The sequence below is a fragment of the Mustela lutreola genome, chromosome 3 (genome assembly GCF_030435805.1).
Source record: "Mustela lutreola isolate mMusLut2 chromosome 3, mMusLut2.pri, whole genome shotgun sequence".
In the NCBI taxonomy this organism is placed as follows: domain Eukaryota; kingdom Metazoa; phylum Chordata; class Mammalia; order Carnivora; family Mustelidae; genus Mustela; species Mustela lutreola.
In genome coordinates, this window is record NC_081292.1 from 137,082,842 (window position 1) to 137,096,301 (window position 13,460).

The 13,460-nt window shown below is 37.2% G+C and overlaps 1 protein-coding gene across 7 annotated transcripts in view; it reads left to right on the forward strand.

The window, feature by feature from the left end:
- CCDC141 (coiled-coil domain containing 141) overlaps nucleotides 1-13,460 on the forward strand; it is a 234,603-nt gene that overhangs the window by 190,751 nt on the left and 30,392 nt on the right. For all 7 annotated transcript variants that reach the window (XM_059166907.1, XM_059166908.1, XM_059166910.1 and 4 more), the window contains 4 exons: nucleotides 6,414-6,554; nucleotides 7,325-7,519; nucleotides 8,883-9,066; nucleotides 12,223-12,335. In XM_059166907.1, coding sequence (XP_059022890.1) covers nucleotides 6,414-6,554; nucleotides 7,325-7,519; nucleotides 8,883-9,066; nucleotides 12,223-12,335 — 633 coding nt within the window. The remainder of the gene's footprint in view (nucleotides 1-6,413; nucleotides 6,555-7,324; nucleotides 7,520-8,882; nucleotides 9,067-12,222; nucleotides 12,336-13,460) is intronic.

Here is a 13,460-nt window from a genome sequence, read left to right on the forward strand (position 1 = left end):
ACTTTCCAACCACAAGCCTAATGGGAAGATAATCAGAAGGAATATTTTTAGTGCACTTTAATTAAATAAATATATGTACATTCTAATTTGTATTGTGAATATCACAGTATAGATGGCTAGATTCCAAGTGGTGATAATATTTACATACCTAGACCTTTTTGTCACATTATCATTATTAATATTTGGCATAGGTACTTAAAACATTATAAAAAATTAAAAGCAATATGTTATTCTACGTTCTTTGTATATTAAAACATTAAAGTCAGACACCATCAAGGAACTAGAGCAAACATTGATTTTTTTTAAAAAAGATTTTATTTATTTATTTGAGAGAGAGAGCAGCAGAAAGAGGGAGAAGCAGGCTCCCCAGCTGAGCAGGAAATCTAACATGGGGCTTGATCCGAGGACCCTGGGATCATGACCTGAGCTGAAAGCAGTTGCTTAACTGACTGAGCCACCCAGGCACTCCAATGCATTTTATTTTTATTTTTTAAGTTGAGTTGGAAACACAGTTGTTTTGTTTCCAGTGTGCTTCAAGTGCTTCTTGGAAGTTCACAGACTCTGAGTGGAAATAGATTTTGGGAGATCTCGACTCCGACACTTCTTCCTTTTTGGGGTGAGAAACCTGAGGTGTCTTCGATTTGCATCTGAGCAGAGCACTTAGGACTGCAGAGCTTCTGTTCATGGTGTGTGAGGAGTCGGCTTTGGGCCAAAAGCTCATCTGTTGGTCTTCAGACTCTATTGGGCACCAACAGGTTGTCAGTTGCTAAACTCAAAGTCCCCACTTGCTCCCATGGCGCAGTCTGATGCACCATGTACACTTTCTCTGCACTTTCCTCTGCCCGCCTGTTTTCCGGCATAACCATTTCAAGCTGTTTGGATGCTCTGATACAATAGCACGGTTCATTTGGTCATTTCAACCAAAATTAATTGTTGATGATGCCCTAACTAACATACATGGTTCTAACTGTACTTGAGCTCCCTAGTAGATGACTCAGTACCTTCGGGCAAAATAAAATGAGGTGTTCTAAAGGCGATTTTTTTTTTAATGTGATGTGATATTCTTTAAAGACAAAGAACCATTGTTCTGTGCCTTGATTATCTTTGAGTAAAGTACTTTTACTTTCTTATTTCATACACTACCTAAGACATAGGATATTGTAAAATCTCATTTTTTCCATGTCTACCTTCACAGTCTTCAGACTGCCAGATTTCGTGGCATTTTTTTCTCACTCATTTCACACAAAGATATATTGGTATGCACAAATGTTGAGTTTCACCATATATTTTCTTGCCTGGCAGCATGAATAAGCTGTTAATACACAAAGCATTACAGACATTCTCTGTGGTTAGACGTGACAGAACATCAGTAGTTACTCATTCTTTTACACGTCTTTATTTAGAAACGTAATAAGTTGATATTAAGCATGTTTTCTATCTGCAACCTGACCCAAAAAGTTACTTTTACATTTACATAATGTTAATGGAAATTTATAACTGGCGTCTCATTATGGGTCGCAATTACTTTGCCAGAAAAAAAAAGCAAAACAGCAATGACAGAATTGGGTTGGTATCCATTCTTTCAAAATAAGTTTCGCAAACAGAAGCTTTCATGTAATTAGATCACTTTAGCCTGAAACTTTTTCTACTGTAGCAACATCCTACTCATCGGGAAGGAAACAGAAAAGAACTTGGTGTATATATAGGTCTGTTCCATATGTCGGAGTCTCATGTTCCAGTTACACAAATTTTTTTTGTTGATTTGAAGTCGGTCATTTGAGTTCCAGAGACATAAGGCAGATGAGAAGCAGCAAATTAGAATCGAGGAATAGACACATACCCAACTCATGAAATCGAACTTCCTGACATCGTAGAGCACTTTGCTGGTGACAAAATGGCCACAGACAGTCCTCCACTGGCAGGAGAAGAAGCAGACAAAGAGTGCCTGGACGGCTAAAACACGGGGCGGGCAGCACTGTAGTATGGTGCTGGGGTTATTATTTTCTGGATCGATAACCCTACATTCGTCATTTTAAGAAAAAACACTAAACTATCATCACTTGACACATATTGTCAATGTGGCCACTGCGTACTAGACCATAAGCCCATGAAAGTCCTCTGGGAACATGGAGCCCAGAGTGAATGAAAGCCCCGGGGGACTTCACATCACAGTCACTCGCAACCAGGCCACACCGTGGGTCCATCCAGAGGGTACAAAATAGAAAAGATGTATTTGTTCTGAAAATGTCCATAAAAGTTTGTTGTTTCACGTCTGCAAGGAGACTCTTCTTCCTGAAGAATACAGAAAGCTGAAGTTTAAAATCGTAGTTACTATGTCCAGGAAGTAAAACAAACACACGAACACACAGAACTTGCAGGGCAGGGACAGTAGCTATGATCGAGACATGAGGTCAAATGGAGCCACCGTCCTCTCCCTGCAGGCTGTCCCACTTCCGCTGCCGCAGCACTGGCCTTGAGCACATGGGAACAGCTGCACGGTTGCCAAGCGAAAGGAGGCCAAGGGAGCCTTGTCCTGAAATCTCTCCAGGACTTAGGCTTGGTATTCTAGCCATACTAATTGTAGCAAATCATTCAGGTTGAATTATGAATCTTTGGGTCCTTTCATTTCAAATGCAAGCATCCTGGGCAGTGATAACTGTGAAGCCTTCTGTTACTGGAAATGAGCATCAGAAAGCTTTTTTTTCTGGAATGGGCAAAAGGATGAGCAAGAAATGGAGCCTGTGAAGTGGACATGAAGAAAAATGGACTGTTTTGCATTTTTGTGTCTGGCCAAATCTGTGCTATCATTCCAATGAAGGCTTTATATTTTATTTTTATTTTTTAGAAGGCTTCCATGCCCAGTGTGGAGGCCAACATGGGGCTTGAACTGAGGACCCTGAGATCAAGACCTGAGCTGAGATCAAGAGTTGGATGCTTAACTGACTGAACCACTCAGGTGCCTGAAAAGGCTTTTGGTTTTAATGTGTGTCCTGAGTTTTAAAATGTCCCATTGCCCTCACATAAATTGGCCTTGCCAGCACCAGACTCCCAATAATACATTCTTATGCCAGAGCGACCTCAACCAACTTAGTCAAGATTAAGAATAGCAATCCAGCCTGGTCGTCATCAGCCTCTTTTTGCTTCTGCTTCTTCTCAAGGAAGTTTTGTTCATTCCTAGCCCTGAAAGAAGCTCACTGCTCCCTAGGAAATATGGTGAAGATGTTCATTCTGGTTCAAAAGAACCACAATTTTAAAGTCTTAATTTCATTCCTAAGTATGGCTGTATTAACTTAGTCCGCTGATTCCATAACAAATGTGGAGGAGCTGAACAAGTAGAAACATAGGAAAATCACATTATTCATTAGGAAAAAAAAAAATCCTCCTAAAGTTTTTTTAAAGGTTTTTAGAAATTTTGTTAATAAGGATTATAGCAACGTTTAAATTTTTTGAATAGGGTGAACTATCCTGCCCAAGCTTTGGGTGTTTCTTTCTGCTTACGTGTTCCATTTGAGCAGTTGTCTTGCCATTTCCACCATTCCCCATTGTTGACAAGCTAACTAAAGTTAGAAACAGCTGCAGGAACAATGATCCCACAGCCAAGCAACCATGGCACTCAGTCCCTTTAAAAATATGATCACAAGTTATATGGGGATTAGATGGGAAGTTAAGTTTTCATGTTAGAATGTGCAGGTAAGAAATTTAGGCATGATCAGGTTTTTCTGAAAATCTACATGCTGCCTTCCACTTGTAGCTGCAAAAGTCCTACTAAATTTCAGCTGGGATAGGTCAAAGATTTAAAATGCATTTCTAGGGGACCAAAAGAGAGAAGTGCCAGTAACTTTGTCAAAGGAGTTCATGTGTCAAAAAGAAGCTGATTCTATTTCACATACTCATAGCACCATGAACACTCTTTGGTCTTATAAATCATCTTTGGTAGAAGTGCATACATTCTGAAGCCGCAGAAATAAGATTGTGCTCATCATTTATTGGTCTTAAGGTTTTTGATACAAAGCAGATTTAAAATTTCATGGTTTAGAATTATAGCATTAAGGCTCAGACTTTCTCTGTTCATCACCTAGTTTTTGAATAGAAGTTGATCTTTCTCATTTAAACAAGCAGACATAACCCAGTGATTATCAGATTGATGACTGAGACCCTCTTCCTTTCTCTAGACTGAAATTTATAATGTGTATCACATTCTAGTACAAGAAAAAAGAATATAAAATTTCCTTTTCCAATGGATACTTATTAGTAACAGGACATATATTTTCCCCTTTCTTTTTTCTTTTATTCTGTTTATTTTTATTAAAAATAGAAATTATATGTTTAATTATGGTAAAATACCACATGTACTACATGTAACATAAAATGTACCATCTTAACCATTTTAAGGTTAAGGTTAATATTAAGTACGTTCATATCGTTCTACTATCATTACCACTATCCATTTCCAGAACTTTGTCATCATCCCAAAAAGAAATTCTGTACCCATGAAACAATAACTCTTTATTGGGGACATGTTTTTTAATACAGGAATCTGTGGTTTCCTCAGATGTGGTAGTTATTATACCTAAAATCACAGATTATGACTTTGAGGGGAAAGAGTTCCTGCCCAAGTTCCATGTGAATAACTCAGGAAGTAGTCCCGATATATCTCAATCCCATTTGTGTTTTTCCACTAAAATTGAACACATGCATGTTAAAACACTGAATGTCAAAGACTTTAAATATTAATTGGTCATTTTATAACTATACCAAATGAATATGATCTTCTCCAATATTTGTGTGAGTTTTAATAGAGAAATAGTTTTCAAATTTTGAAACTATAGTTCTTGCCATTTCTTCAGAATGTTACTGATTTATCGGTTTAAATGTTTAAAATGTGGCTGGCTTAATTGGTAGCTTAAAACAAGCATTCAACAATTTCATTTACCATATGACATAAACAACAGTATAGGTGTGTGAGAGGCAAAAATCACATCAGTGTAATGATTTCCATGTATGCAAATCTGCTAGGGCCTTTGTAGGTAATTGTCTCCAAGAAATGTTAAAGATAAGGTCAGGGTTCCGTTCTTACAATATGCAGGATTCGAAATAAGCATTTGGAGAAAGCAAATATTTTTAGGGCAGACATGTTTTTTCTGCATTATAGGTCTAAAATCTAGCATGTACACAGACTTTATTCCCTTCCAAATAATTTATTTGCTGTCATTGAAAAGAATTTTAATGTGTTTCTGACTTTTCATATCATAGCTCAAATTTATCAACCATGACATTGTTCATTTTTTTGCTGTTAAATGCTTCCATATAATGTGAGAAGGTTTATGTTTTCTCTGTACTTCTCTTTGCTGATAATATAAAGAGAGAGTTGCCTGTCAATATGTTTATCTTTCTTGAATATGGGAAAGGGTACAGAAAGTGTTGTGTTTGATGGAACTGGACTGCTTAGGGCTTCGGTTCACTGGTAAAGTTGAACTGTATGTTCTTAAGGCTGTCATAATGCATGCTCTGCTCTCTGTTCATTGCCATATGCTCTGTTTATACACAAGTTAGCATTGCCATCAGTGGTGACGCTGTCCCTTTACTTTCCGGTTTGGAAGAACATCTAAAGTTAGTGGCCTATATCTAAAAAGGAAATCCCTTCTGCAAACTGCTCATGAAAAATAATTTTTTACCTGGATTTAGGCAAGTAAAGTATTTTTCCTACTAAATCTCATATTGGGACTCCTCTTTTATCTCACTAATGTCCTTGGTGGTCTGAATGTCGACCCTTCATTGACCTCTGCAACAGGAACAGCTCATTGGAGCCTAGTATATTTATTCTCGATACTGTAAGAGAGCCTTGGGAGGCAGAAGAATCTAAGACACAGAGAACGGAATATATGGGAAACATAATGTCAAATAAATACGAATAAGAAAATTAGAGTTGTTAAAAATCTGATATGTTCAAAACTCTTTTATTTGGAAGCCAAGGAATATTCTGTACTTATAAATCTAATTTTAAATTACAAATCAAGGGGCATCTGGTTGACTCAGTTGGTTAAGCATCCGACTCTTGATTTTGGCTCAGGTCATGATCTCAGGGTTGCAAGATGGAGCCCTGCATGGGGATGTGCACTGGGCGTTGAATCTGCTTAGGATTCTCTCTCTCCCTCTTCCTCTACCCCTCCCCAACACTCTCTAAAAAATTTACACATCAAAAAGTACAAAGAACAATTTATATTTAAATTTAGGAATATGTTTAAATTCTCATTATGTGTTCACTTAGCACATTTGTTTCCTATTAAAAAATCACTGAATACATTTTGAGGATTATTAATATTTTGAAGTGTTAAGATTTTTTTATTTATTACAAGTCAATATTAGTGTCCTCATTTTAAGGAAATCACCTCTTTCTTTTCATTGAACTGCAGCTCAAAGAGTCATTCAAAGATATCAAAAAGAAATTCAACAATTTAAAGTTTAATTACGCTAAGAAAAATGAAAAGGCTCGGAATCTGAAGGCTCTTAAATATCAAATTCAACAAGTTGATGTGCATGCTGAAAAAATACAGGTAAAGAGAAAGTGCGGGTGGCGTGTCTGTGTGTGTGTCTGTGTGTATGCACATTCATGCACTACTATGATTATTACAAAATCAGTTTGCATTTCAATTCTAGATGCCTAACCCTTGGGCTTTTTTGCAACATCGGGATTCAGATGGTAGTTTTCTGCTTTTGTAACAGTTGAGTTCCTCATGTAAAATGTATAAGTTAATTTATCTTTTGAGGCAGCTCTAGAATGAATTCTACCAAATCTACCCAGCCTCTCTGCTTCCATTCTTCCCCAGAGCACACACACACGCACACACACACACACACGTGCACACCTCTTATACACCCCATTTCCTTTCCTTGCACATGCTTATGTCAGGAACAACTTTGTGGCCCATTACTCCTAGAACCTCCTATACTACCTCAATTACCGCATGAACCAGCTAGATAACTTGAATATTTTTCCCAGGAGACAGTGGGCTTCTTGAAGATAAGAAAATATTTTATTTTATGATCTTTGTCTTTTTTTAAAATCATACTATCATTCTCGAAATCTGGAATAGGACCTGGTATGTAGTGAATTTTCTATATGATTTTAATGATGGATCAGTAAACTATGTGGGAGAAAACCCATTCTTTCCAAAATACATTTGTGATTATTATGATTTTAATATATCATCAGGGAGAAGGCTGCAAAAGTTTTCCCCAAGTTTTTCTGTCAATAAATTATCACCAGCTAGCCTCATAAATAAAAACTGAATTTTGTTTTAAAAACTGTTTCTTTTTTGCATAGGCTTTGAAAAAGAAAATGGAAAAAGTTGAGAATAGAACTTCTGATTCTTTCTTGAGTTATCCAAATAATAAAGTTAATGTTCTTTTGGAAGCCATGAAGGATTTGCAAGAACATGTGGATGAGTTTGACAAAGTTGTGACAGATTATAAGATGACTTTGGACCTGACAGAGCACCTCCAGGAGATGACAGAAGAGGTATCCTTTTCTTGTTGAAATGGTGTCCATATGTAATGTTCTTTAAAATTGCTCTGTAACTTTAAAAACAATGCTACTGCAGTTAATTTTGTCATTAAATATATGCATCTTCCTCCTTTTCATGATTATTGCCTTAGGATAATTTCTTAAAGTAGAATTGCTGGACCAAAGGGGGATGAATGGTGCAAAGTTTGATAGCATTGTCCACTTGTTCTTTAGAGAGATTTTACTAATTTGCTCTTACCAGCAACATAGGAGAATTTCTCATTTCTCCATAACGCCATCAACTCAAGATGCTGAACCGTCATGAAATTATGCTCACTGCTGGATATCTTTTTAAAATACTCAAAGTGACTTATTTATTTCACTTGCAAATGTTTAGAAAGAAATGTGATGGTGGGGTGTTTCACGTACACAAATTGTTATTGGTGTTATTTTTGTTTTTGTCAAGAGGATAAATGGTAGAGGATGCATAAGCTATAGGAAATTTGACAAATTACAGTTGTTATTTGCACACCTCATGTCGAAGAAATTCCACACTTGAAGTTCTTTGTGGCCCATTATTCTGTGATACAGAACGTCTCTCTGCCACGGATGCAGCAGATTTTAGATTTGACACGGCACTGAGGAAGATGAGGATGATCATTCCTCTATGTCTGATCCATAGGCTTGCTGTGACCCTGTGGAACTTATTGAGAGCCAGCTCCTAACCGACTCATGTGTTTTTGTTTCTCGCTCATCATAATCATTCTGACCATGGTCAGACGCATTCCTTCCATCACCATTATTTAGTATTTTTGGTGAGAAACTGTCTCAATTCTCCACTGTGCTTTGAAAATATGACTTGAGTAACTTCTATTAAAAACAAAACAAAGCAAAAAGGTCAAATGCTGTTCCCCAACCCATAAACTAAGTCTCATTCTTAGAAGAGAATTTATTTATTAAGCAGGCAGTACTTTATCCATGTGTTGTTAATTACTTCAATTATTTTGGCAGTAATCTGTGTGTTTGAACTTTTTGTCTTTTCTTTTAGCTGATATTTGAATTCTTTTTCGTGCCGTATGCTTTTTATATTTCCTGTTCTTGTAAGTCTGCAATGTTCTTAGCAAGTCTATTTTAGGCAAATCTAAGAAGGCAGGAAAATCAAATGAATTTCCATACCTTTATTTTCTTATCTAACTCTACTACTCAAGTGCAGAAGCCTATGATCATATTTTGACATTTTCCTTATTATGACTTAGAAAGTTCAAACTAATGTGATTATAAAGTTTGAGAATATTGAAATTTGATACATCAGTGGTCAAAATGAAGAACTTTAGAACATGGTATCTCTTTAATCTACGCTTATCCCATTTTAATTTAGTGTCACTTTTGGTATGAAGATGCAAGTGCCACAGTTGTAAGAGTTGGAAAATATTCCACAGAATGCAAGACAAAGGAAGCTGTGCAAATTCTCCACCAGCAATTCAATAAATATATCAGGCCCTCCGTGCCTCAGCAAGAAGAAAGGATTCAGGAGATCAGTGACCTAGCTCAGCGCTTATATGGTGAGGTCTCTTTTAAAATAACCAGCAATTTGCCCTTGAACAAATCTATAGTGAACCTAATCCCGCAGAAAGCAGAGAATGACAAGCCCTCAGGGTCCTCACTACAGCAATTATTCAGGCAAGAGACTCAAGATAAGCACCCATATCTACAAAAGTAAACAGCCAGGAATAGAGGAAGGCATTTCTGCCTCCAGGAGAGGAAGTCTTTGGATTTTTTTTTAAAGATTTTATTTATTTATTTGACACGCGCACACACACAGATCACAAGTAGGCAGAGAGGCAGGCAGAGAGAGGGCGGGGGCGGGGTGTGTGTGTGTGTGTGCAGCGCAGAGCAGGAAGCCTGATGCAGGGCTTGATCCCTGGACCCTGAGATCATGACCTGAGCTGAAGGCAGAGGCTTAACCACTGAGCCACCCAGGCACCCCAAGGAAGTCTTCGGATTTTAACTATCTTGTGTAAACCCTCCTTCTCTATTCTCTTTTCTCCTCTATTCCTGTTGGTCATCCACCGGGTTATAAGCAGACAAAACAAAACAACAACAACAACAAAAAACAAACTCATTTCCATGAGGGTGATTTCTTAAAAAACATTCAAAACTCCCATAATACTTAAAGTGGGTGTTAAGCTAAAATTGATGTCTCTAGTCTTCATATTTCTATGAGGGGTGTGGTTTGTAGATTTAAGAAACAGATGGTTTGGTTAGTAGATTTAAGGAACAGGTCCCTTGCCTTTTTCTCCCTTATGGAATAAACAGGAGAACTCAAATTATCATCTCACTGGTTCTGATTTTCTCTTCTCCATGACCAGGAAAGAGAATACAGTTGTCAGTCTCAAGAGTCTTTCTATCTAAAGGAGGCCCTCATTTCAGAAACCCTCTGGGTGATGATAGCCTTTGGGGGTGCTGAGGAATAAGTTTCATGAATCCCCTGATATTGTTCCTATAGACCAAGGGTAGTTCCCAGTGGCCAGGCAAATCTAGCTTAGAAAGAAGATAACAATGGGTGGTACAAAATGTTTCAGCTGGCTGTGGATATTTTCTCACGCAACATGAAATGCTATCCATGGATAGCCATAAAAATGTGTAGAAACATATATACTGTACCACCTAATATTAAATTATTAAGAATGAATTGTTAGTACTTTTCCAAAAGGAAAAGGTAGAAACATAAAAATAATAAAATATGGATTGAAAAATTAATGGAAACGAATGTGATATCTCACTCTTACCATATTTACTGTATAGGTGCCTTAAAATGTTGTGAACACCCTCTGCTTCCACAGCATTTTATATGGTTCCCTCTATTTTTGTACTTTCCACACTGTAGTGAAATTATTCATCTGTTCATCTGTCTTCTCTATTGACCATAAGCTCCTTGAGGGCAAGGGAAGCACGTTTTGTCACTGTATTTGAGTGCGTATTCAATTTCAGGACCCTGTTAAGTACTCACAGAGACCCGACACTAGTTTAATTCCCCTCCCTTCATGCATATCCTGCGTCCTGCGTTATCTGTGTTCCTGGCCCTTATACCAACTGACTGTATAGTTATTTGTCTATTGTCTGGCTTTTACACCAGCATGCAAACTCCGTTGAGAGAAGGGATTTTACCTGTTAGTTTACTTCTTCATGATACATACTAAGTGCTTAACAAATACATGACGAATAAATGAATCATTGACTGAATACCTTGAACAAATAAATAAATGTGAATCTTCATCTGCTCAGTAGAGAAACTATGTAATTTTTTAAAATTTGCAATAAGTAAAAAGCTTTAGGAATATTATTTTAACTCTTAGAGGCCACCCAAACATCTTTGGACCCAGAATTGTAAAACAAATAAATTTATCTCAAAAAAATTTTTTGAGTACCTATTATGTATGAGGAAGTATAATTGATAAAAAGGTAAATAAAACTTAGTTCCTTCATTCAGGAATCCACAGCCTAGACCTAGAAGTCATGTTACAGTAAATGTAGCCAGAAAGGCATGTGTATTGGTTTGCTAGAGTTAACATCATGAAATACTATAGACTGCGCTGCTGAAACAAGAGAAATTCATTTCCTCACAGTTCTGGAAGCCGAAGTCCAAGATCACAAGATCACGGTGCTGACAGGGTTGGTGTCGCCTGAGACTTCTCTCCCAGACTGGCAGCTGGCTGCCTTCCTGCTGCCTTTTCACGTGGGCATCCCTCGTGCACTTGCTTGTCCTGGTGACCCTCCCTCATCTTACACTGGTGGGATCCACTCACACTGGATTAGGGCCCCAACCTCATGGCCTCATTTTAGTTTAATCACCTCTTTAGAGAGCTTATCTCCAATTGAGGTAACATTCTGAGATACTGGGGATTGAGGCTTCAACATGGCAAGTTCTGGAGGAGACACAATGCAGCCCGTACCACTGTGAAATACTGCTTAGTCTAAACCGTGGAGTGTACAATCCTGGTTTCAAATCCCTGCTTCTGCTTCTGTCTGGGCAGCCTGAAGAGGCTCTCTAGGCCTCAATTTCCTCATTTGTAAAATGCAATAGAGCCTAGAAAATCCAAGGAAAAATGTATTAATGCATATAAAGTGCTTAGCTATAGTCAAATAATGAGCATTCACTGCATGGTAGCTATTTTTATTATTATTCCAGTAGAGAGAAAATCTACACGGGGAGGATTAAGAACATCTCACAAAGATACTGGTATCTGAAGTAGACAGCAGGGAGTCCGGGGGAAGGGCATTCCTCGTGGAGAGACTACTTGCTGTGGAGAAGAGGCGCACTTTGACCAGAGACTAAGTATGTGAGAGATCTACGGTGACAAATATTCGTCAGAAGCACCTTGAAACTGTTTTTGAATGCATAAATGAAGAATTGACCATGTTCTGAACAGGAAACAACTGATTAGAGTGGTGCTTTAAGAATATTAGCATAGCAACATGATTTAGGTTACATAAAAGTGACAAGGTACAGCAAATGTAATAATTTTTCTGGGGCACCCGTTTTTTCAAAAAGTGTCTTCATTCATTTATTTTTTTATTCAACAAGTATTTATTAAGCACTTACTATCTATCAGCCTTTACACCAGACACTGGGGAGGTGAATTGATGCCTGGGATTTTTTTTTTTCCTGCTAAGGATTTGACCTCAAAAATAGGGTTTTTTGTCCCTTCTCTCCCCAGGTTTTGAAGAAGGGCAGAAATTCGCTGAGAAAATAATGGCAAAACACAAAGAGGTTCTTGAATCTATCACTGAATTATGTGTCTCTCTCACAGAGCTTGAAGAAAAGCTGAAGGTAATTTCTTCTTCCCAGAATATGTATTTTCAAGTGATATAAATAAAAATGTGTTGATAAGAGTCTTCTAGTGCAAAGATGTTCTAATAGAAATTCTCAAGGGACATAATGTGCACATTTGTTTCACAGCTTTCTAACATAATTATCTGGGTGTTTCTGATAATTAATTCTGTTTCTTTTCCATCACTGCAGAGAAAAATATTGCTGGGAAGGAAGGCTAAACACAATTAAGGTGTCTCATTTACATTTTCATGGATCACAACCTAAAGGATAAATGTGTGCCATTAAAATCAAAGTAAAGTCTGTATTAAGTAGCCTTATGTTTTCATTCCCAAATAATAAATGGAAGGGCTTTTTTTTTTCCCCTTCCAAATTGTAGCCCCAGAGAAAATAAAATTAAATCCTCAGGTGCTATAGTCATTGAACATTTAGCTTCATAGAAGTATTAAACCAATCATTAGCATCCTTTATGAAATAAAAAGTTGATGGAATAAGACTAGAGAGGAAATATGTTGATATTTAATGTCTAGGCAAATTTAGTTAAAAGAGAGAAATGCATATATTCTTTTGTCTGTATTTTGTGAAAATTAGCTTCGTTAGTACTGTTTTAGTGACTGGCTGAAAGAACTGGTTACTTAAGATGGAGAGAATAATGAGGTAATTAAGAACATAGGCTTTAGAGTAAAACAGCTGCCTAGTAATACCAGTCCTCCAAATTATTAGACTTGTGATTTGGGGTAAATTACCTCATCTCTTTCTGTCTCAGTTTCTTGATCTGTACAGTGGAGTGAATAGGGAAACCTAATCATAGAGTAACCTTGAGAATTGAAATGTGAAGACGTTTATAATTATTGTGATCATTGTTGATATCAAGACATAAGGGTGCTCTCGTAGTTCAGAGTAGAATTATATTTCTAGCAACCATTTTTTCTGTATGAATTTCCATGTCATAAATTTGAGTACTCAGTCCGTTCAAAATAGTTTGCTAAGCTTTTAATTGAGTGGGTGACCAAACAAATCTTTTTTCCTTGAGAAACTAGATCTTAAATTTTTTTGCCATTTTATATAGCACTGCAATGAACATCTTCGCATATAAAGATTTTTTTTTCTCTTGTATCGTTCCCT